The 22,355-nt window shown below is 46.1% G+C and overlaps 1 protein-coding gene across 1 annotated transcript in view; it reads right to left on the bottom strand.

Annotated features, from left to right (window-relative positions):
- Nucleotides 1–22,355, bottom strand: part of LOC147750852 (protein NEDD1-like) — a 590,100-nt gene that overhangs the window by 405,711 nt on the left and 162,034 nt on the right. Inside the window, exon 7 of the mRNA XM_086937113.1 lies at nt 12,561–12,768. Coding sequence (XP_086793239.1) covers nt 12,561–12,768 — 208 coding nt within the window. The remainder of the gene's footprint in view (nt 1–12,560; nt 12,769–22,355) is intronic.

Genomic DNA, 22,355 nt, shown 5'->3' with positions numbered 1-22,355 from the left:
GCTCATATTACAATAATCCCACCGCATAAACAGTAAAATTGAGTTTCCCACCAACATTTCAAATTATCGTCTTGGTTTAACTGCAAGATCACGTGGATGGAGCAGCAGCCGCCACCAAAATATTTGACTACACAAGCAGCTTCCAACATTAATGGGGAAGGGATGATAATGTGCAGGGCACACATTGAGGCGTGCTCAAATGGATAATATTCAAATGACAATAAAATGCATTGTCTAGTCAACTAAGTAGACGAGGCCTGTGTTTGGGGCTTGCATGCAGATAACATGCCATTCTGTTATGCTTTATTTTGTCATCTATTGACATCTGTCATAAACTACACAATTTCAAGGAAGCAAATGCAAATAACACTGGTCACAGCAAAAAGGGCACATGCTACAATAGGAGAGACAGCAAAACTGATGCATAGGGGAATTAAGAAATTCTCCAAGGGGTGCCTCCAATGCCCTGATCACATACCAAAATAAATCCTAAAGATACACCGAAATAAAAGTTTGTGGTTCTCAAAGGTGGGGGAGGGTTACCCGGCATGATGTAGAATATGTGCTTGTTATGTCACTATCCCCAATGGTTTGGCAAGACACATCTGTCACGAACATATGTCTACTGATGTGCTGGACATATGTTCTACCTACCTAGTGACCTAACCAGATGGGAATATTCTATCCGCACAGACACTCATATTGTATTTACTACATGCATGCATATCTGTACACAAAGCCCGTGCATTTCCACGTTTACATTCAAATCAATTTTAGAATGCAAAAAATGTATGCCAACACCATTAACCGTCACATATGGTAAGATGTTATTTTACAGAACTTCGTGCAACACAAGAGAGTGACCATGCATTCCTTGATCATATCATGAGACACATTTTTAGGCCGGATATCGCTGCAATCAAAATGTACAGCTAAGGAAAATCGGAATATTTAAAGTTCTGCAAAACAATAGAAGCGATGCGGTCACGTGACTGGGGGAAAAATACAGAAGGGGTGGCCTACGCAAACAGGAAACAACTGTCAAGGGAAAACACAGAAGGCTTGCCGTTCAGGGAATCAAATGAGCGGGCTAACCAATGCATATTGCACATGGAATGCAATTGATTATTTTATTTTAAGAGTTTTATATAGCGCAAACCAGACCCACGCCAGGGTATCAGAGCGCTTTACATAGGGTGTACTGAGAAACAATGAAAATGGGAACATTCAAAATAAGTAACAAGGAGAAACAACAATGAGAAAGCCTATTTTGAAAAACATTACAAAGATCATTCAAGTTCGTGTGGGTCATAAGTTCTTGTGGCAGCAATGATTAGAGTGTTCAACCAACACCTAAATACCTTCGAGGCAAACCAACCATGTAATCAATGGCAAATATGCACAAACCAATGGTTGGAAAAGAAACTTCCAATTAAAAAAAATCTACGAATATTTCACAAAAAACACCGTAGTCAGACAAATTTATAGAACTGTTGTGAACTAAAATGTATACAGGTGGAAACTAAAGGCCGCCTATGGCTGTTTTTATCATTTCACATTTCCTTCCACAAACAACGTATATAACTTGCCAGACTTGAGATGCTTGTTGCACGTTAAATACAACACGATTTACACTGCAGGGCACATAGCGCTTTAAACAAAGATTTCATTCATTAGAACAGATCTGTGCCACTGTATTCCCAACAAAAAAACACGCTCACGTGAATTAGAAAAAATAAATGAATTACCTTTGTTTTTTGGGGGCAGAGTGCTCGAGCTCTAGCTGTTTTCCATGTAAGAGTGTAGCTGCAGGGGCTCTAAGAAAGGCCAAAGAACAACAAAGCCTCGATAAGTAAATGGTCTTTTTAAAGACCTGCGGGTGCGACCAACAGTAAGACAGACAGCAGACTGGTGGGGCTCTGTGTGTGCCCGGGAAGCTGAATCAGCCCATCGACCACAGAATGATGAGAGGCAGAGCAGACCCTGGAAAATGTGATCGATCTGGCACTGACTCCTCGGGCCCTGTAACCCGATGAACCCGCAGAGCATACTGCTGGGGCTTTGCCAGAAGTCGGGGTGCGTTCTTCCCAGATGCAATTGAAGCTGTTGTGGAGTAAGTTTCCCGCAGGAACCACAGGGCAGACCTTTTCAGGACATTTAATCCCAACTCCGGCAAAGCGAGAAGACAACCTGTTAAGAGACGCAGCAGCAGATGCCTGACGGAAACCCTTATAGGAATAAAACCCACTGCAATCGAGGTACCCGTTCGCAGGCCTGCTTCGCAGTCCCACGCAAACGTTTACCCACGCGGGGCTGGGAGGGGCGAGGAAGGGAGCAGAGGCAGGCTGTGGCCTGCCTGTGCTCTCTGGGGCAGCATGGGTGCCCCCAATAAATGTCCCAGCTTCCATTTACCAATAAGAAATACCCCTAAAGTGTTCCGCTCAGTTCTCAGCTGTGTAAGGCACCATGACAACAGTCAGCCACGACCTGCGAACTGTCGGCGGTAAAGATAATGCCTTAAGTGAATACTCTAGTGTCTGACTCCATACCTGCCCCTGGCAGGAGGAGTGCTATCAGACCGTGCCCCTGTCTGTCGGTCTGTCAATCATGTGAGCCTCTCGCTTTCTGTAACTAGCTGCCATCCTCACAAGATTTGGCCTGTCTTGACTCTGGCTTAGGAAACGTGTTACAGTTATAAGACTCACAAATAAAGAATACATACTTAACTTTTCTCTCTTGAAATCTGTCTCTTCTTGTTTACTTCCTATCTGCCCACCCACTGCTTGCCTTCTACTTCTATTTTGTTTCATCATTTTTTATCTATATTGCCTTCTGTATTTCTTCTTTCTTGTAGTCATCTATCTATCTGATTACCCGTCTAGGTCTCTGGTTATCTATCTGTATATCCAGCTCTCTGTGTACTATCCCTCCATCTACCCCTCACGCCCCATGCTTTCTCCCCATATTTCTCGATCTTCCCTCTTTCTCCCCAGCCCTATTTATGACTTCACCCTATCTCCTCCTGTTTCTGTATGAGAATGTGCCCAGAGCAGGCGGGCAGCAAGAGCCAAATTTCGGGGTGGGGGAGGGGGCGCTAATTCTTCCAACCACGGGCAAAGTGGCTGTGAGAAGGGATGACCACACAACAAAAGCCTAATTTACAACTAAATGGTCTTTTAACGACCTGTTAAGTCCTCTGGCGCGCCTGCAATTAAATGCTTGCCAGCCCGTGAAGCTGTGTCAGCCCGGGCTGACAGGCACGACAGGGGGGGAGGGGGCTGAAGCCCAGTGAGCCCAATGGGTGTTGCGCGCCCGGCCCAGAACATCCACCCATCCTATGTGTGCCTCTGCCTACCAGACCTATGCACGTGTGTTTCTGTATCCCCACATTTACCAGTCTATCTATCTATCTTGCCTGCCTGTCTCTTCTCTATCTACCAAGCTATCTACCTCTCTTCCCCTTTCTTCGTGTACCGTTTATCTGTCGTCCTGCAGCCCCATGGCTCTCAGCAGTGCAGGGCCCGCGCTCTCTGTGCATGTGCCTGCCTGCACACCTCTGTATTGAAAGATGGGCTGTGCTTGGCTGAGGCAACGTGTGGGAGCGATGGTTGCAGCATTTCTAGCCCCCGCAGCTCCATGAACTTCTCATGAACTGTGCCTGATATTGAGACCCTGGCCCCCCCATTCTGCCGCATCCTTGCCAAGCCCGCAAAGTCATGCGGGGTGCTATCTGAGACCACCCGAGATAATGCCGCGGGGCCGGGCATCCCGATATTAGTAGCCTCACACGAGAATCTAAAGGGGGCAGCCCTGGCAGGCAGGTAACAATGCCTGAAATCAAGCGCCTATGCAGTCCTGGCAACTCAGAGGCACTCTGCAGGGAGCCGAAATCACTGGCACACTCCTGAGTGAGCAGTGAAACAGAGGAAGGGGGCTCCTCGGATGGCTGCTATGCTGACCCTGAAAACATTTCCAAAACGCACTTTTGAAGAGCAGGGCGAGTTTATACAGCTTCACCTCGGGTTACCAAGTCAGATCAGAACAAGCTCTTTGCAGAAGTAAACTTTAGAGGTCGGGTTAGGAGCCGAGCAGCTGCAAGGGTTTGAAATGTGGGTCTGTTTGACTAATGAAGAGACAAATGACTGCGCTTTCTATCCAGCGTTGAACCTTCCAACCCTTAGGCCCACAGGCAGGAATGCTGCAGTCTGTCCCTGCACCCAAATATTAAATTTATACCAGCACGCATGAAAAGCCGTCGCTGGGACTTTACACACAAAGCACTCACAGGAATCGCCGGCAAGAACAGATCAAATGCACTGCGAAGAGAAAGCGGCCGCCCCTTGCACACTGGTTGTAAACAGCGTGACATAATAGAAAATGTCTTTCGGTTTAGTTGTCCCTGTAAGTATACACTTGGTACTATGATAACATGCTTTCAGGTTTCTGAAGTTCGTGCGACTCTTTTACTTAAGCAGTAGCAAGAATGCCTCTTAAAAGAGAAAACCGTCTGCGGTACCAACCTGGTTTGTACTCCTTTGGCTCCCTCAAGTGGCCAAGCGGTGCAACAAATATGTAAAAAATCAGTGACACTCGGTTTTAAACCAGGTCAGCTGATTTTCAGTCGGTAGGGTATTATCGTTTAGAGTCGGTTAAAACCGAAATCCGGACAGCCTAATTATTTTGCATCCAACGGCGGCTCCGCGAGTACTAGGGCGTTCGAATGGGACGCTTTCAAGTTGGTGGTGAGGGGGTACTGTATCTCTAAGAAGGTGGGCATGCGGCGTGTTATCCTGGCTGATTTGGACACAGCGGACCGAACGCTCCGCGAGCTCGAAATTAGCCGGCCCGGACACCCGGAATTGCAAACACAAACGGTAGAGGCGAGGGAGAAGGTGGCGGTGGAGGTAGAGCGGCTCCGCTGTTTTGATTATAAGGCCTACACGGTCCGATCCATAGCGGAGGGCGACAGATCGAGCGCGTTATTGGCGTGGTTGGCCAACCCTACGCGCCAGTCCCAAACGACGACTAGGATGCGCAGGACGGATGGGACCGAGGTATACACCCAACCGGAGATTCTTAATTGCTTCCGGCATTATTACGAATGTTTATACCGCAGTCGCTCCGCGCGGGACCCAGACCAGCTTGATAACTATCTTAGCCTGCTGGAACTCCGCACAGTGGAACAAGAAGTGGCAGACGCCCTGGGATCTGACATCGGCTTGGGGGAGATCCGCGGGGCCATCAAACGGATGGCGAGGAACAAGACCCCGGGCCTGGATGGCCTGCCGGTGGAGTTCTATGCAGCTTATGCTGACCTCCTGGCCCCTCGTTTACTGGTGGTCTACAGGGAGGCGAAGAGGCTGGGTCGCCTCCCCGGCTCGATGTGTGAGGCGTTGGTGGTTCCTCTTCTCAAGCCTGGCCGAGACTCGTCTGACCCGGGGTCCTACCGTCCCCTCTCAATGCTGACGGTGGACTACAAAATATTGAGCAGCATCTTGGCCTTGAGGCTGTTAGGACATATGAGCTCCCTAGTACACGAGGATCAAGCCGGTTTCATCCCACGGCGAAATACGACCATGAACATCCGAAGGTTGTTTCGCTTGCTTGGGGAACCATTCGTAGATGCCCCGTCCCCGGTAGTTTTGTCGGTGGACCTGGAGAAGGCTTTTGATAGCCTGGAGTGGGACTACTTAAGTGCGGTATTGCGGAAATTCGGCCTCGGGGAGGGATTCATCAAATGGACAGCAGTTCTCTACGCTTCCGCTTCAGCCAGGGTTAGATCGGGCCCTTTGATTTCATCGCGATATCCGGTGGAGCGTGGCACGCGGCAAGGGTGCTCCTTATCCCCGCTTCTTTTTGCACTAGCGGTGGAGCCACTAGCGATGCATCTTCGCTCGGGAGCCCACTATACGGGCTTATGGACAGCGGCGGGCCCTCATTACGTCTCGCTCTATGCAGACGACCTGTTGCTCTTCCTGGAGGATCCGGTCGACGCATTACGGGGAGCGGAATTAGCGCTAACGGAGTTCGGAGACGTCTCAGGCCTACAAGTGAACTGGTCTAAGACCTGCCTCTTCCCGATGCGTAGGGGTGTACCCACTCCGGCGCTCAGTAAGGAGATCAGATGGGAACCCGACTGCTTTAAATACCTTGGGGTATTTGTGTACCACGACCAGCCCGACCTCCTAGACGGCAACATTGCCCGTTGCATACGAGCACTCCGAGGCAGCATGGACTTTTGGGCCACGCTGCCGCTCTCCGTAGCAGGACGCATCGCCCTGCTCAAAATGGTGGCGCTCCCCCGACTTTTGTATTATTTTCGGACTTTGCCGATCTGGGTCCCACCGGCCACGTTTCGCCGCTTGCGTTCTATGGTGGTCGGGTTCCTTTGGGGCACGGGCCGGCGGCGGGTGGCCCTCAATACCCTGATGAGGCCGAAGGACGAGGGGGGGCTCGCTGTGCCGGACTTTGAGAAGTATTACCTAGCGGCGCAGCTTCAGACATACACCCAGGAGATAGCCAGGGAGTTCAGAGGCCCGGAAGACGGTAGAGGAACGGGTATGGCCAGGCACGTCCTCTCCTTTATCGCGCTGCGACAGCGCTTAGTCCTTCGGGACCTGTCGATGGAGGAGCGGACTATCCGACTCTGTTGGAATCGGGCTCATAACAGAGGTCACCTGCGGACCCCATATGCACCTGAAATGCCATTGGGGATGCTGACGGCCCTCCCCCACGGAGGAGACTGGTCGCGACTAGCGGACTGGGAGGACTCGGGTTTACAGCTCGTCGGGGACCTGTATGAGGACGGAGTGCTCCTGTCCTTTCAGGATCTCATTGACCGCTTTGGGATCCCCCGGGGCGACTTTCTGCTGCACTCGGCCATTGTGCGAGTGATCCAGGCGCACTGGCAAAACGGACTAGAGGAACCTCAATTGTCTCAGGTGTGCCAGTATGTAATGATGTCAGCGGGCACAGTGGAGGCGGTCACTTGCCTTTACGGCAGGCTGATTAATGAGGGGTTGGTCCCTCTCGCCACACTGAAGTCCCGCTGGGAAGAGGACATCGGCAGGGAGATCCCGGAGACGACCTGGTCCCAGCTGGTGAGGCGAGCATGGAAGGGTACACGTAACGCCCGCTTCCAACTGGTCTACTATTATGTTCTCCATAGGGCGTACCTGACCCCGGTTAAGATCAGGCGTTATTTTGCCACGGCTTCGGCGGAATGCCCTAGGTGCCCGGCTCAGGAGGCGGACCTCCTACACATGCTATGGGCCTGTCCAGGATTGACGTCCTACTGGCAGGAGGTGGCGGCGACTTTGGAAGAGGTGACGGGGAGGCATTTATCGTTCGATGCGGCGGTAGGGCTATTGCACTGGTTCCCCCATACCCCCCGGAATAAAATCACCAGTAAATTTATCGACCTGGGACTCCTACTTGCTAAGCGAGAGGTGACCAGGAACTGGAAGGCACGTGCTGGTCCTACGGGCGGCAGATGGCACGGTGAACTTTTGAAATGGGCGGCGGGTGAGAGCGCGCTGCGATATCAGTTGGCTTGGAGGCAGAGCGATGAGAAGGCGCAGGAGGCCGCGTTAGAATGGGAAACGCTGGTGCAGGCCCTCAGGGATTATTGTGCCCCCAGCGATTCCGAAAGTGAAGAAGCAACTAGACCCGAGTCCCGTTAGACACTAGCATTAACAGCACTATTACTTTCCCCGTGGGTCAAGCAGTGGATCCTAAATTGATAAGCTCCCTGGCGCTGATGGTGGGGGGGGGGGGGGGGGGGAGGGGGGAGTTTCACAATGACTGGAAGTTTGAGGGGGGGGTATCTTTTTGGGGGTTGGGGTTTGTTTAGAAAAGCAGATGACGGACAGTGTGTTATCCGGACCAGCTCCAGCATCCTACTGACCCCAGCTACATTCGCCGCCCAACCCCAGGGATATGGGCTGCTTGGCTGTATAGCAATGCTACGGAAGGGGGTCGGTGGGCTATATCATGTAACAGTTGATTATAATATGATGCTGGTCGTTACTGTATTGTTGTACTGATTCCTGCAATAAAAATATATTTAAAAAAAAAAAAAAAAAAATTGAACCAGATTTGAAAGTAAACAAAAAAGGGGGGGTTTCTTATGTGGGAGGGGATGGCACCTATAAAGAGTGCGTAAAATCTGATAATGCGAGTAAGGCGTTGCAAAAAGGTGAGGGAGAACACCCTAAGCCCTCCAAAGAAGACCCTAGGGTCAAAACATGATTAAATCAAGCCTATGCACACGCTAGTATTCGATTCAATTCTTAATAAAACGTTGGTCAAAGTTCTTCACAGATTCAATAAGATCAAAACAGTGTAGTCGTAATTTTCTTGTCTCCTTTAATCCAAAAAATGCCCAGCCAACTCGTGTGTTGTCTGGGGATGTACCCACAACTTCTTCAGGGCTTTATGGCAACTGTGTAAAGTGAGGGACTCCTCTCTGACAGTTGTAATTCCGTCCGGCTGGTATGTTGATAAAATGTAACTGTCTTTAAAGATGTTCTTATAGTGAAAAGCTGTTCCTTAAGTAAAGAACATCATCCGGTACTTAATGTCCAAAATTAAGGCTAGTATTCCGTATTCATCAGCACCCCTATTAAGAGTACTTCTCAGCGTGTGCGCTGTCAGTGGTAAACACGCTCCGAGGTTCCAATTCAACCCAGAAGGACCGTTTTGAAAGTAGCAAAAATATCTGAATGGTACAAACCTGGTTTCCTTGTGTCCTCCCTTTGGTAGCCTCAGCACCATGTCTTGGTACTCTGGAGGAGAAAAGAAAATACTAGGTCCCATGTTTCTGCAACTGCTAGTTAAGTTCCTCTGTGTCTCTTCATCAACACTAAAGTCCTTACTGCAGACTTATATGCTCCAGATATCTCTCTCTCTCTTCAGCCAGAGCACTTGCAGGGTCCAGTCCTCATTTGGGCCTTCTGGAAATCGGGAGTCCTTCAGTTTTTGTGTCTCTGAAGCAGGTAAGAGAAGGCCAGCCAGTTGACACGTGGGGAGCAGTTCCAGTCCTTAGGTGCCAGCCAATGTCAAGATCCCTTGGGTCCAGTTTTCAGGCACAGTTTTCTTCTTGCCAGATTGTACCTTCCAACATCCAGGGATGGCATGAAGGGATGGTTGTTTGGTTCTGGTCTTATCCTGCACATAATACTACAAACCGTCTCATAATCCCTGAATAAAGGTGTCCCTGGCCTTTCTTTACATGGAAGAGCTCTAGATCTTCCTTCAGCATTTCCATATGGAGATGAGGCATCATTCCCTCTGTCAGGGTCAAAACCGGGTTTCTCTCAGGCTGAGTTGGTCCTTTACCTCACCCATATGGCAAATTCCTGAGACCACTTGCTGACAAGGCCTCTGCTTTCCCTTGCTTACGTGCCAAGCCATTATACTCCAAGAGCAGGGTCAATAGTAGGTCAGTCTGTTTCCTCAACTTTTATTCGATTATCAATTTGAATAATCATAAAAAGTACGTTTTTGAAAAATTTTAAGCACAAAAAGTTAAAAGTAGTACAATCACAAAGAAATTAGGTCACAGTAGAAAAAAAAACATTTTAAAACAGTGGAATAGTTTTTACAGTTTGTAATAATACTGATTTAGCTGGAGATGTTGCGGCGTGTTGTTATAACTGCTTTAAGAAAAGTCGCTATGAGTTTGGCTTCATATGGGGATTTTAGGGATTGCAAGTAAGAGAGTGCTGGGTAGGATTGTCTGAGTCCACTGGATCGGAGAATAGGGATGATCCATGTTTTCCTTGCTGGTTTATAATATTTGCAAAAGAGGACAACATGAATCGTGGATTGTGAGGAGACTCCGTCACAGGGGCATCTCGTCAGGTTACGGGACCAGTTCTGCATTTCCGGGAATGAAACCAAACGGTAGAAAACATCGAAGCGTAATCTTGTAAGTAAAAACTTTTCATAGTTGGATAAAAAATATGTCAGGTAGGGCTGAATAACTTTTCTTGGCTGCAGTAGACAGATTTTTTCGTTTTGTGGTTTGATAATCTCTGCCTGGTTTCGGAGGTCTCTCAGATGACCCATACACATTTGCTTTAGTTGTTTCCTGGAAATGTCTTCGACTGAAGGAGGTTCGTCAAAATAGTGTTCACAGTCCAGATCTTTGAAGAAATGATGTATATAATTTAGCCACGGGATTTTCCGCCAGTTTGTCAAGCCTAAACAGTCAGTAATAAGGGAGCGAGTTAGATGACTTTCAGGATTACACCATATTCGATGCCACAGTAAGATGGGCTGGCATCGGATGGTGTCGATGATGTATTCCATGCCAAGCTCCCGGTGCGAGGCTAATATCGGGGAACTTTGGGGGAGGGCTAGGATGTATTTTATAAAGGCATTTTCAGTGACCTGAAGCTGGTCAATACGTCCATATCCCCAGATTCCAGCTCCATAAGTGGCCACACTATGGCATTTTGCATAGTATATGGTTAACAGTTCGGGTGGGGCTGGTTTTCCCAATTTCCTCGAAAAAGAGGTTAGTGCTGAGGTTGCACGACGGAAATGAAGGTTTCTAGCTTCGACTGCCTTGTGCCAGTTCATTGCGTCATCCACTAGGATGCCCAGATATGGATACACCGGGGTTTTTTCTAGTCTATTATTATTGACCAATATGGGTTTGAGAGTTTTTGTCCTGGGGCCGATATTCATTGTAAACGTTTTCTTGATGTTAATTTTAAGGCCAAGTGAGTCCATGAATGTTACGTATTTATTGAGCTGCAGCTGAAGTTGGTTTAAAGTCCGTGCTAGGATTACTGATTCATCAGCGTACAGGAGAGTGGGTATCGGGCGATGGTTTATCTGGGGCAGATCCTGGCTCCCTTCCAGCATCGCCTGTTCAAGCCCATTTGTATAGAGGTTGAACAGGAAGGGAGCCAGTACGCATCCCTGTCTTACTCCCTTCGTTATTTGGAAAGGTCGTGACAGTTCGCCGCTGGTATTCCGTATTCATCAGCACCCCTATTAAGAGTACTTCTCAGCGTGTGCGCTGTCAGTGGTAAACACGCTCCGAGGTTCCAATTCAACCCAGAAGGACCGTTTTGAAAGTAGCAAAAATATCTGAATGGTACAAACCTGGTTTCCTTGTGTCCTCCCTTTGGTAGCCTCAGCACCATGTCTTGGTACTCTGGAGGAGAAAAGAAAATACTAGGTCCCATGTTTCTGCAACTGCTAGTTAAGTTCCTCTGTGTCTCTTCATCAACACTAAAGTCCTTACTGCAGACTTATATGCTCCAGATATCTCTCTCTCTCTCTTCAGCCAGAGCACTTGCAGGGTCCAGTCCTCATTTGGGCCTTCTGGAAATCGGGAGTCCTTCAGTTTTTGTGTCTCTGAAGCAGGTAAGAGAAGGCCAGCCAGTTGACACGTGGGGAGCAGTTCCAGTCCTTAGGTGCCAGCCGATGTCAAGATCCCTTGGGTCCAGTTTTCAGGCACAGTTTTCTTCTTGCCAGATTGTACCTTCCAACATCCAGGGATGGCATGAAGGGATGGTTGTTTGGTTCTGGTCTTATCCTGCACATAATACTACAAACCGTCTCATAATCCCTGAATAAAGGTGTCCCTGGCCTTTCTTTACATGGAAGAGCTCTAGATCTTCCTTCAGCATTTCCATATGGAGATGAGGCATCATTCCCTCTGTCAGGGTCAAAACCGGGTTTCTCTCAGGCTGAGTTGGTCCTTTACCTCACCCATATGGCAAATTCCTGAGACCACTTGCTGACAAGGCCTCTGCTTTCCCTTGCTTACGTGCCAAGCCATTATACTCCAAGAGCAGGGTCAATAGTAGGTCAGTCAAGGACATGCATTGGGCCTCTGGAGAAGGGCAGAGAGGCAAACCAGTTCCAACATGAATAGTAATATAATGGAGAGAAACCCCCAAATATTGTATGTTTGAAACAAAGATACACCTCCCATTTTCTACACCCAGGGAAAGCCTGCTTTTGTAGAGTAACACAAGGGCTGAAAGAAAGGAGACCAAAGGGCCTACTGGAAAATGAAGGAATTAATTATGAAATAAAAACATACAAACTAAGCAATTAATTTAAATGGAAAAACAAATATATTCAAGCTTTAAAAAACAGCAAATCAGAAACAATTGAAAAAATGATACAAACAAGCAGAAACCGGGGTTACAACCGGAAACCAATTGAAGAAACATTTTGTACAACATACAAGAAGCCAAAACGCGTGCTAAAATCTCTACCTTGGATAATTATGCCCCATCATGAATTGTGATGTACATATAATTTCTAATTCCAGCCATACTAATTTCCCACCTAGTTTAACACTAAATTAACTTACTATTCTTACAAAAGTCCTGGCAGATGTGTAAGCTGATGCTCTATAGGGGACATGCTGGTCTAAATCTTTGTACTGAGAAAGTAATGTAATGATTTTTGGGCGTTTATATTTTTGCGTAAAATACTTTTACATTCTATCTATTCACATTCTACTAATGGACTTCAATTGTGTATAGCATTTCACAAACGTCTCATCAGAAGAGAGATCAGATGCCCACCTTTTCAAAGAAGCTGCGGCTCTGGAACTGAATGCTCTGTATTGAGGATTTGTGAGCTTGGATTATTTTTACTGGAGCTGTGGATAGAAACATTCTCAAATCAAACTGGTAAATCCTTCCACATGATGATCCAACCAACAATGTGTGTCCATCTGGCATAAAATCCACAGCTGTCAGAGGTGATTCAGTTGTCAAAACCTTGACCGAACTTTAAATACAAAAATATTAATTAATAACTCATTTGTGCAACAGGCATAAACGTGTATAAAATATGTTTTTGGAAAATATTTAGTGCCACTTAAGAATTAGGTTTAAGTTAAGAGACACACCAAAATAAATTATTCAAAAAATTCGTTATCCTGAAATGTGAGGTCCGTTCACTAACAGCAAACATCAAATCACATGAAATATTATATTAAAGCAATATGCACGTTCAGATGCACGGTAACCTCACAATCTCAGATGAGTTACTCTTTTTTTCAGGCACCACAATTTACAATAAATTATGAACTATAGTAACTAAGTCAAAGCTGCTGGGAAGATGACCGACTGGAGTTTAAAGAAAAGCAATATGAATAAAACAATATGCATCCCATAGAAAACATCATTTTTGACATACAGCAGTCAAAGGTTGCTGCTTGGGTTTTCCATCGCACCAGAAAATACATTTGAGTTGCTTTTAAAAGGAGGAGGTGAATGGTGGGTAGAGAGGGATTAACAGGAAGTGAGAAGAAAGCAGGGGGGCATGAAAGGGGTGAGTTGGGAAAGCACCAGGAGAGTGTGTGGGAGAAGTGAGGAGATAGAGAGCACAGGGCAGCAGTGAGAGGGAAGAGTATGTGAACCAGCGAGCAAGAGTGCAAGAGAGGCAGAGAGACCAGCATTGAGGAGAGAAAATAGTCTCTCGTGCAATACAATGCAAGGGCACAGAAACCTCAAAGAGAGTGATGTAAGAGAGCCAATTGCTGAGGGATGATGTATGAAGTGATGAACAATGTTCTAAGGCACTTACTATAAGAGGAAAAGAATAAACAGCCAATGGTTTTAAGCATTTTGAATCAAAACCCACTCTGTGGGTGGTCTTCTTAAGATTTTGGGCAAGATGGCGGCTGCGTGAGTTCTGCGATTCACCACCCATCTGACTCCCAGTGAAACTTCTAGATGACACCAGGGAGAGTGTGTTAAAAAAATTTAAATGGCTAGATAATGTTCGCCACATGGGCTAAGGTGAGTATTGGGGGGCCCATATGACAAAAGGAGCATTTTAGCCTTCTTTCTAATCTGGATGACAGCAAGGGCACTTACGGCTGCGGGCTTCCAGGTACCAATCCGCGTCGAGGCATCATGTCGCCAAGTGCTCCCAAGTCCCAACGTGGCGTTGGAGACACCGGGGTCACAGGTGACGGAGCGGGAGCGGCCACAATTCAGCGCGGCCTCCCAGCGACTCGAGGGGCACCTGGAGGAAGGAAGTCGGGAGACGCTACTCCCGTAGCAACAGGATGCGTGGAAATGGATCTTCCGAAAGTGAAAGCTCGGATCAGTGTCCAAGTGTGAAGGAGCGCGCTGGAATAATCAAACCAAGGGTGATCCCGGGAATATTTGGGGGCCGGGGAAAGACTCAGATGGTACCACCAACAATATCACAGAGACTCTCTTTGGCTGTAAGCGATGAGGCCCTTACAACCTTGGTAACTGTAAGAACGGGAATGATGCCCTCTCTGCTCATAAACTTAGACCATGGGGCTATTACACAGGCAGTTACACAGGGGGGAGCCCAGCATGTGGAGGCAAATGGCTTAATGGGAGGACAAGGGAGGGGAGAAACTGAAGCAGGTTTCTAAAGATGGAGTATTCACTAACCCTAGACTGTCTGTGACACTGCATCTACCAGCAGGAACCCCCGAAGGTGGCGATAATTTTTTTTCCCTTAATGAGGACTCTGAGACCGCTAATGTTAGTGTTTGCGCCAGCGGCCAGGAGGTCTCTTTGCTTGAGGAGCCCGACTCAGACAGCTCCTTCTCTAACCCTAGCACTCAAAAGCGGTGACGGAGCAAGATTAAAGAGGGGAAAATGATAAACCGGGAGGCAATACAATCTGATTCTGATTGAAGCCACTCAGGGAAATTAAAATGGGACTATTCCAATATGCACTTTGATATCGACGACAGACCTACTCCTGATGTTACCACTCTTGGAGAGAGTAATTTTTCTACTCTAACATCATCTACCTCTGCGGCCTCCCCCTCAATAGATCTCATTTATTCAACTCTCAAGCAGATTCAAACTGAGGCTCGGCAGGAGCATAAGAGGGATCACCATGCAACCAAGCTGATACAAGGGGCCATCAGAAAAATTTATAAAACTTGTACAAAAATAGCAGAAAGAACAACAGTGCTGGAAGAACAAGTGTTGGCACTAAAGACAGGAGCAGAGAACATTACCCAACAAGCAACATCTAATTAAACTAGGACGATGGATGTCATGTGGAAGCTAGAAGATTTTGAGAATCGCCAAAGCTGCAATAACTTAAGGCTACTGGGCATTACGGAAAATACAGAGTGGGAAGATATCTGTGGGTTTGTTCTCCGATTGCTGAAGGGCGGCTTTCCTGAACTTTCACACTGGGACTGGGAGTCGGAAGTGCAAAAAGTGCATCGTTACCCACTCATGCTAAAGAAATAGAAGCGCCAAACGGAAGGGGATAATAAACCCAGAGCAATAATATTTTTGGGGGCAATTTTCTGCTACGACAAGCAGTTTTTGACAAAGCACGCCCGGAAGCAAGGCGCCCAGGGGAGGGCCACTCCTTTTTTGTCCGGTCGGACTTTTGCCATGCAACGGTCGAAAGGAGGTGGAGGCTTCACCAGCTTATATCTCCTTTTCAAAAGGCTCGCTGTGAAGTGTATTTATTGAGCCCTGCCCGTCTCAAGGTTATCTACCAGGGAAATACAAAGGTCTTCTCTTCGGAGATACAAGCTCAAGATTTTTTACGAGAGTTATCTTGAGCCTCGGCCCATAAGGACTCTTAAAGAGGGAATAATTGGTTATTTGATGTGTTGGACTTAATGAATTTCTTTTTTTCTGGTGTTGGCACAATGGAGTTTGATGGGTGGTGGTGGGAAGCAGTGCCATGCAGGAGGCATCACAAGGGTCTTCTGACCTTTTTTGCCACAACGGAGGGAGGGGTTCTTCAGGGGGTATGGATGGTTCACTGGGCTAAGATATATGCATTGGCATGGAGACCATACGGTCTGGTAAATGATTTTTTTTGGAAGACAATAGAAAGTTTGTAAGGGGTAAGATTAGAATTGTGTGGGTCAACATTTGTGACTTGAATTGTCTGCACAAAAGGCATAGGTTCGGGAGGGTATGCAGTATTTGAACGCAGACATAATATGCTTACAGGAGAAGCACATTGAAGAGGGGAGGCAGAAGGTGGCAGAACTAGCAGGTTACCAGCTAATTTCCTCCACAACTCAGGGTTCACCGACCAAGGGGGTAGCTATTATGGCTCGTGGGAAGAGAATTAGCTTCTCACGCTCTAAGGTGGATCACTTGGGCAGATGGGCCCTCATTCTATGCAATATGGATTTATTTTCTTTCACGCTCTGTTCGGTTTATGGCTCGGTTCTTGATGATCCGGCTTTGTTTAATTGGTTAAATATGGAATTAGTTGGGTGGCCATTACCAATGATTATCTGTGGGGATTTCAACAGAAATCTGAGAGTTAATACAATGAAGTTGGGGTTGAGCTTTACAAATGACGTAAAACTCAAGGTTTTTAAATCAATGTTGGATCTTTGTCAGACTCATGGGCTTATAGATGCCTGGACCTTGCAGAAACCCCAAGATGATGGTTTCACCTTTTTTTCAGCCCCACATCAGTCACATGCTAGGCTTGATTATTTCTTTGTGTCCCAGAACTTGTCGATTAAGTGCCAGATTTTTAAATTCCCTAGGGTCATGTATGACCACAATAAGCTTGTTCTCGAGATCCCCTTCCAGTCTGTAAAAAGGGAAACACCACGGTGAACCTTTGATAGAGCACTCTTATCTGATCAAAACTACATTGCACACATGAAAACATGGGTTCCGTGATTTATATATGAGAACAAAAGTAGCACTCAGGTGGATATCGTGTGGGATACCCTGAAAGAAGGGATAAGGGGGGAAACTTCAAGGTATTGCTGGAGGACACAGAAAGCGGCTAAACTCTATTTACAGAAACTCTATGTTAACTAGCGGACACAGAAATACAACTGGTCGAAACTATTGGCCAGGCACAGACTAGGGTAGCCTTAGCCAAATCTAAAATATTGGAAATCTCAACAAAGAAAGCAGCAGGGAAATATACAGCATGGTGATCCAAAATGTACAAATGTAGTGAGAGAGTGAGACATTTTCTTGCAGTACGTACTAGACAGAGGGTGACTCAGGGAGCTATTCTAGAAATTAATGATCCTCAAAGGGCTGCTTTCCAACACTTTTATCAACTTCTATATTCCGAAGATACAATGGGAAGCGAAGAAGAGATATAGGATTATCTAGCAGAGATGCCTGGGGAAGGGCTAACTGGAGAGGAGAGAGAAGCACTAGAGGTCCTCATCACAGCGGACGAGGTTGCAAGTGTTATTAGCTCTTTGGCTAATTGGAAGGCGTCGGGCTCTGATCTCATTACAGGGGAATTTTACAAAAAACTGGCACCCTGTTTATTAGATTTACTGGTTGAAGTTTTACTTCAAAGGCCTGTAAGGTCAGAGGGCGCCCACCTCTTGGGGGTTGGCTAATATGGTGGTCTTCCCCAAGAAAGGGAAACCGGTTAAAAAGCTGGGCTCCTATAGGCCTATAACATTAATTAATAGCAATGTCAAGATCTATGCAAAGATCTTGGCAAACCGGTTAGCTGGAGTGGTTAAAAAACTAGTTACTCCTTTCCAGCATAGGTTTGTTCCGGGCAGGAGTACAATTGACCGTATTCAGAGGGTGATTGCTCTCTTTGATACAGCCGAGATTATGGGAGATCCTATCGGGCTGATCCTGCTAGATGCGTAGGAAGCTTTCAATAGGGTCTCCTGGCCGTTTCTATGGGCAACTATTGAGAGACTATCTGCGCCGGGACGCTCCTTGGCTGGAGTATCTGTGCGCATAATAAATTAATGTAACATAACATAACATAACAGAAGAGGGTTTGGCATTGTCTTCATCAAGGCTATTTCAGTAATGAACAACTATCCGGTGGCCAAAATCGCCATCATGGGGGAACTGTCAGGTCCAGTGTTAATAAGAAGGGGGTCGCGTCAGGGGTGCCCCTGCTCCCCCCTGCTATTTTTTCTATACATCGACCCCCTGGTCAGGAGGATTATGGACAATAATTAGATCTCAGCTCTATATAGTGATGGGGGGAGCACTAAGATCTTGGCGTATGCTAACGATCTAGCCTTCATGACCCCTAACCCACTTGGAGCACTATCTGAAATTGAAAGAGAAGCAGAGATCTTTGGGCATATCTCGGGGTATCGCCTTAACTCCAACAAAACTCTTGTTGTATTAGGTAAAGGACTCCAGGCTAACGACCCCTGGGTTGTTCAGAAGGCAACCTATTTTGGGGTCGAGATAATTGCAGAAGTGTCTATGGAAATCAACCTAGACCCACTGCTTCCTAAATTTAAAGCAGGCTTTCAGCGTATAGATAATCTTAAATTGTGCCTTGTTGGGAGGTGCAATATCATTAAAATGTTATTCTTACTGAAAATCTTATACTTTTTTTAGGGCAACTCTGTTGGCTATCAATAATAAGTGATACAAAACGATAAACCAGCTATTTTCCAAATTTCTCTGGGCTAACTGCCGCCCGTGGAGAGTCCTCAAATTTTTGATGCTACCCAGGGAGAGAGGCGAATGGGCGGTTCCGAACCTTCAGCTATACCACTGGGCTGCTATACTATCCAAAATAGGAAGCTTGATTGGGGTTGAACCTGAGCAAGTACAGTGAGCGGGCCCTGTATCCATATATGTTTTATTGTTAGGTTGAGAGGCCAGGGGCTGTCACTTATATTATACCGATTTTAAGTACTACAAAAGAGTGAAATGTAAGGCCTAATGTGTGCTTTTAAAACCTGGGTCACCATTCGTAAAAGGTTAGGTATGGGCCTAATTCATGCTTACACCCCACTGTATGGCAATAAATCATTCCCCAGCATCTTTATTGATGGATTTATGAAGATATGGAATGATAAAAGAGTGAGAATGGTTGGGGATATTATCAATGGAACTTGGATGAGGTCATTTGATGTAATTAAAAAGACTTTTGGGTTAGATAATAGGCACCTTTTTAAGTACCTTCAGATTAGGGATTTTTTATGGAGAAAAACCGTAGGTAGGAGTGGTTTTGATCGAGTGACGTTGGTTGAGGGGCTTCTCAAGGAGGCTGGTACTCTAGGTGGGATCTATAAAAAGCTAATAGAGACAATGTCGGATGACCTTCACAAACATTTGGAACGGCGGCAAGAGCGGCTACAGGTTGAAGCGGGGAAAGTAGAAGACTCCTTAAATTTGGCCCAAACCTCTTGTATTGCTACAAATCTCCAATGACAACGCTTCAAGAAGTGGTTTAATCTCTATATAACACATGAGAAGATCTCTAAATGGGGAGGAGGGGCAGGAACAACATGTCCGCGGTGCAGTCATCCTGCGGCAGACATTGTGCACATGTTTACTTCCTGCCCTGAGATGGGCCTGATCAAAAGGGAAGTCGGTTCCATCCTTGAATCCTATTTGGGACAGCAAGTAGAGATGACTTCCCAACTAATAGTATTGGGGGTGAGCAGCTCTCAGCTACGGGCCCGGGTTCAAACTTTTTTGTATGTCGCTATGATAGGGATTCGACTTTGTTTGGCCACCCATTTGCTTGATCCTGTACCCTCTACGGGGCAACAAAGGCTGGGGAGATTCCTAGCAGTGTATAGGCTAGAAACAGCAAAATATGCCAGAAGGGGTCAAGGATCAAGAGTCACAGGGATGGGTAGATTTGGCTCTTCTGACAAGATAGTTGGAAAATGGCTTGGCGACTGGTCGGAGAAATCTAGGCTTATAAGTCTGGTTGTTTTGTGTACAAGTCTGGTGCTGGCAATTTATTCTTTTGCACTTTTTTCTATTTTTCATGGTACAGGCTGAATACATCTCTTTAGTATTGTTTTTCCTTTCCTTTTGTTGTATTTTTTTCATGTTTCTTTCTTTCATTTGGACGAGCCAGGGTGGGGTGGGAGTAGGTGGGAATACTGGATATACTTTTATGTTGTTATATATGCTGTATACTTTTAGATAATAAAAAACAATAAAGAATTGTTTAAATAAAAAAATAAAAACCACTCTTACTGTATAGTAAGGTATTCAATCTTACATCTCTATAACTGTATGGGAGACCTAAACATAGCGAAAGAAAGAGAACACACATATATATATATATATATATATATATATATATATATATATATATATATATATATATATATATATTGGGTCTAACCTCACATGCTTTACTTTTAACTCACATTTAGTGAGTCATGAAGAAGAAATGGGTAAGATTTGGGAGTACGTGAGAAGCACATCAGTTTTAGGAGGGAACAGTTATGACCAGAAGGCGCGCAGTGTTGTGTAGTATTCATTTTTGATTATGATACGTTTTGCAACGTTCTGCACTCTACTGCTCCATTTAAGTTCATCTAGATGCTCTGAAGAAGTACAGGCTTAGTGTCAGCTTTCCAACTGGAGACATAAACTTGGTGGACTTTAACCCACAAACCATATGACCTTTACATAAGGATGGAGTATTCTAGGCAACTATTCTAGTCCTGTGGGAATCACAGGATTATTTGTTTTTAATGTAGTTCCGAACTCCTTTCACCATGGATAGAGACACAAGAAACCACGCTATAGTTATATTTCATGAATGAACTAAAATCACCATCCAAATCTAATGCGGATGATGCGTATAGATGTAATTATGAAGACAAGCAATATAGTGGTAATGAAAGCAATTGATAAGCAAACTATTAAAGAAAATTGCAACGCTTTGATAGTGTTTTTGAAGCCTTTGAATGATGGAACCAGCCTTTGTTCACCAACCCTTGGCTAAGCTGTCTTAGCAAACAAAAGTGCCCGTCTGATGTCTTTGAGGAGGCCCAGCCAAACTTTAACAGAACAACAAGCCCTTTGGTTCTGGACTTCAAGAAACTCCTTCTCAGTCTCTCTGTCTCAGTTGTGGCATTACAAAGTGAGTCCATAGCCTTCACTGAGGGTGTTTGCAGCTCACCTTGCACAAACGAAATCTCCCAGGAAGTTGAAAATTCCTCTCTGCCTAATACATGCCGTACCAAGCTTAAATACACTTTTCTAAGTAAAGGGGCAGGCCTCACAATAACATATTTAAAAAATGCAAGAATTAACATATTAATCTTGGTTAAAGTAAAATTATAGTTAGGTGGAATGTTCAGGTTGAAACTCTAAAAACCACTGGAATTCACCAGTTTTAAATAGAGTTATCTCAAGTAACTATAACTGGTGCCCTAAGGTAACTATAAAACCTGCACCCAACATACATAGTGATATTATCAAGGATGCCAAAGAAGATGACATGAGTGATGTAATATGTAGGGTAATTAGGAGTGCATGGCAAGGGTGCGAGTTATAGTTACCTTAGGGCACGAGTTATAATTACTTGGGATAAGTCTAATAATAACTGGTAAACTTCAGTCTTTTTTTTTTGTTTAAAACCAAACATTTCACCTAACTATAACATTACTTTAAACGTCGTTTTTTTCATTCAATTTCTAGATTTTGTTTCTACATATAAAGTCGTATTTTATTAGCACACGTTAAACCAACCTCCCATGTCTCGTATGCAGCCGACTCCAAGCTCCGCAATCCGTTCGGTCATGCATGGTGAGCGGTTAGCCACAGGGCAGTCTCCTGCATGCATCCAAACAGAGGGCACAGTATTTGGCCGAGTGCAGAGGGAGGTTGGCCACGAGTCTGGCCGTAGGAAGGGCAGTGTCTTTTTTTTTTTTTTTTTTTTTTTTTTTTTTTAAAGAGGATGGGGGGGAATGTGTCCTCCTCCCAATCCTAATATGGCCCGGGGGACTCCATTCCCCAGGGCGGTATACATTTTAAATAAGGAGGTGGCCATGCGGCCCCCATTCCCAAGCCTCCTTAAACACTGGTGACCCCTTCCCCCAGGGCCACTATTAAAATTAAAGAAGAATGCTCTGCCCCTCCCTGAACCATGATAGACTTTGGGAACCCAATTTCCCAGAGCCACTAAGCTTAAATTAAGGCAAGGGTAGCATGCAGTACCCCTCCCGGGGCTGATTTCAACCCCAGAGACCCCATAACCCAGGGCCCGTGCATTTGTTGGGAGGCTCATGGCCCCTCTATCCCCAGGCTGCTTTTAGCCAAGGGGACCCCACTCCTGTACATTTTTTGAGTGGAGCAGGCACATGGCCACCTCCTCAGGCTAGGTTTAGCCCCGGGGACCCCATTCCCAGGGCCGGTACCATATTCATGGGGTAAGGACTCACACAGCCCCCCCACCCCGGTCAACAGAGGGTGGGTGCCCTGGTGCTCATCCAGGGTACCCACCACCATGTTGTTGGGGGCCACATGGGGAACCACCCCTCCTGTTACCTACAGTAAATCCCACACAGCGCAATTGCGGAGAGGTTTTCAGAGGGCATGCCCCCTTTCCCACCACTCTAACACGCCTCCTGATGCACTGCTCGTTGGTTGTGAAGTCCTCTTGGC

Source organism: Lissotriton vulgaris, chromosome 1_1, assembly GCF_964263255.1.
Source record: "Lissotriton vulgaris chromosome 1_1, aLisVul1.2, whole genome shotgun sequence".
Lineage (NCBI taxonomy): Eukaryota > Metazoa > Chordata > Amphibia > Caudata > Salamandridae > Lissotriton > Lissotriton vulgaris.
This window is presented reverse-complemented; position numbering and strand designations above follow the sequence as displayed.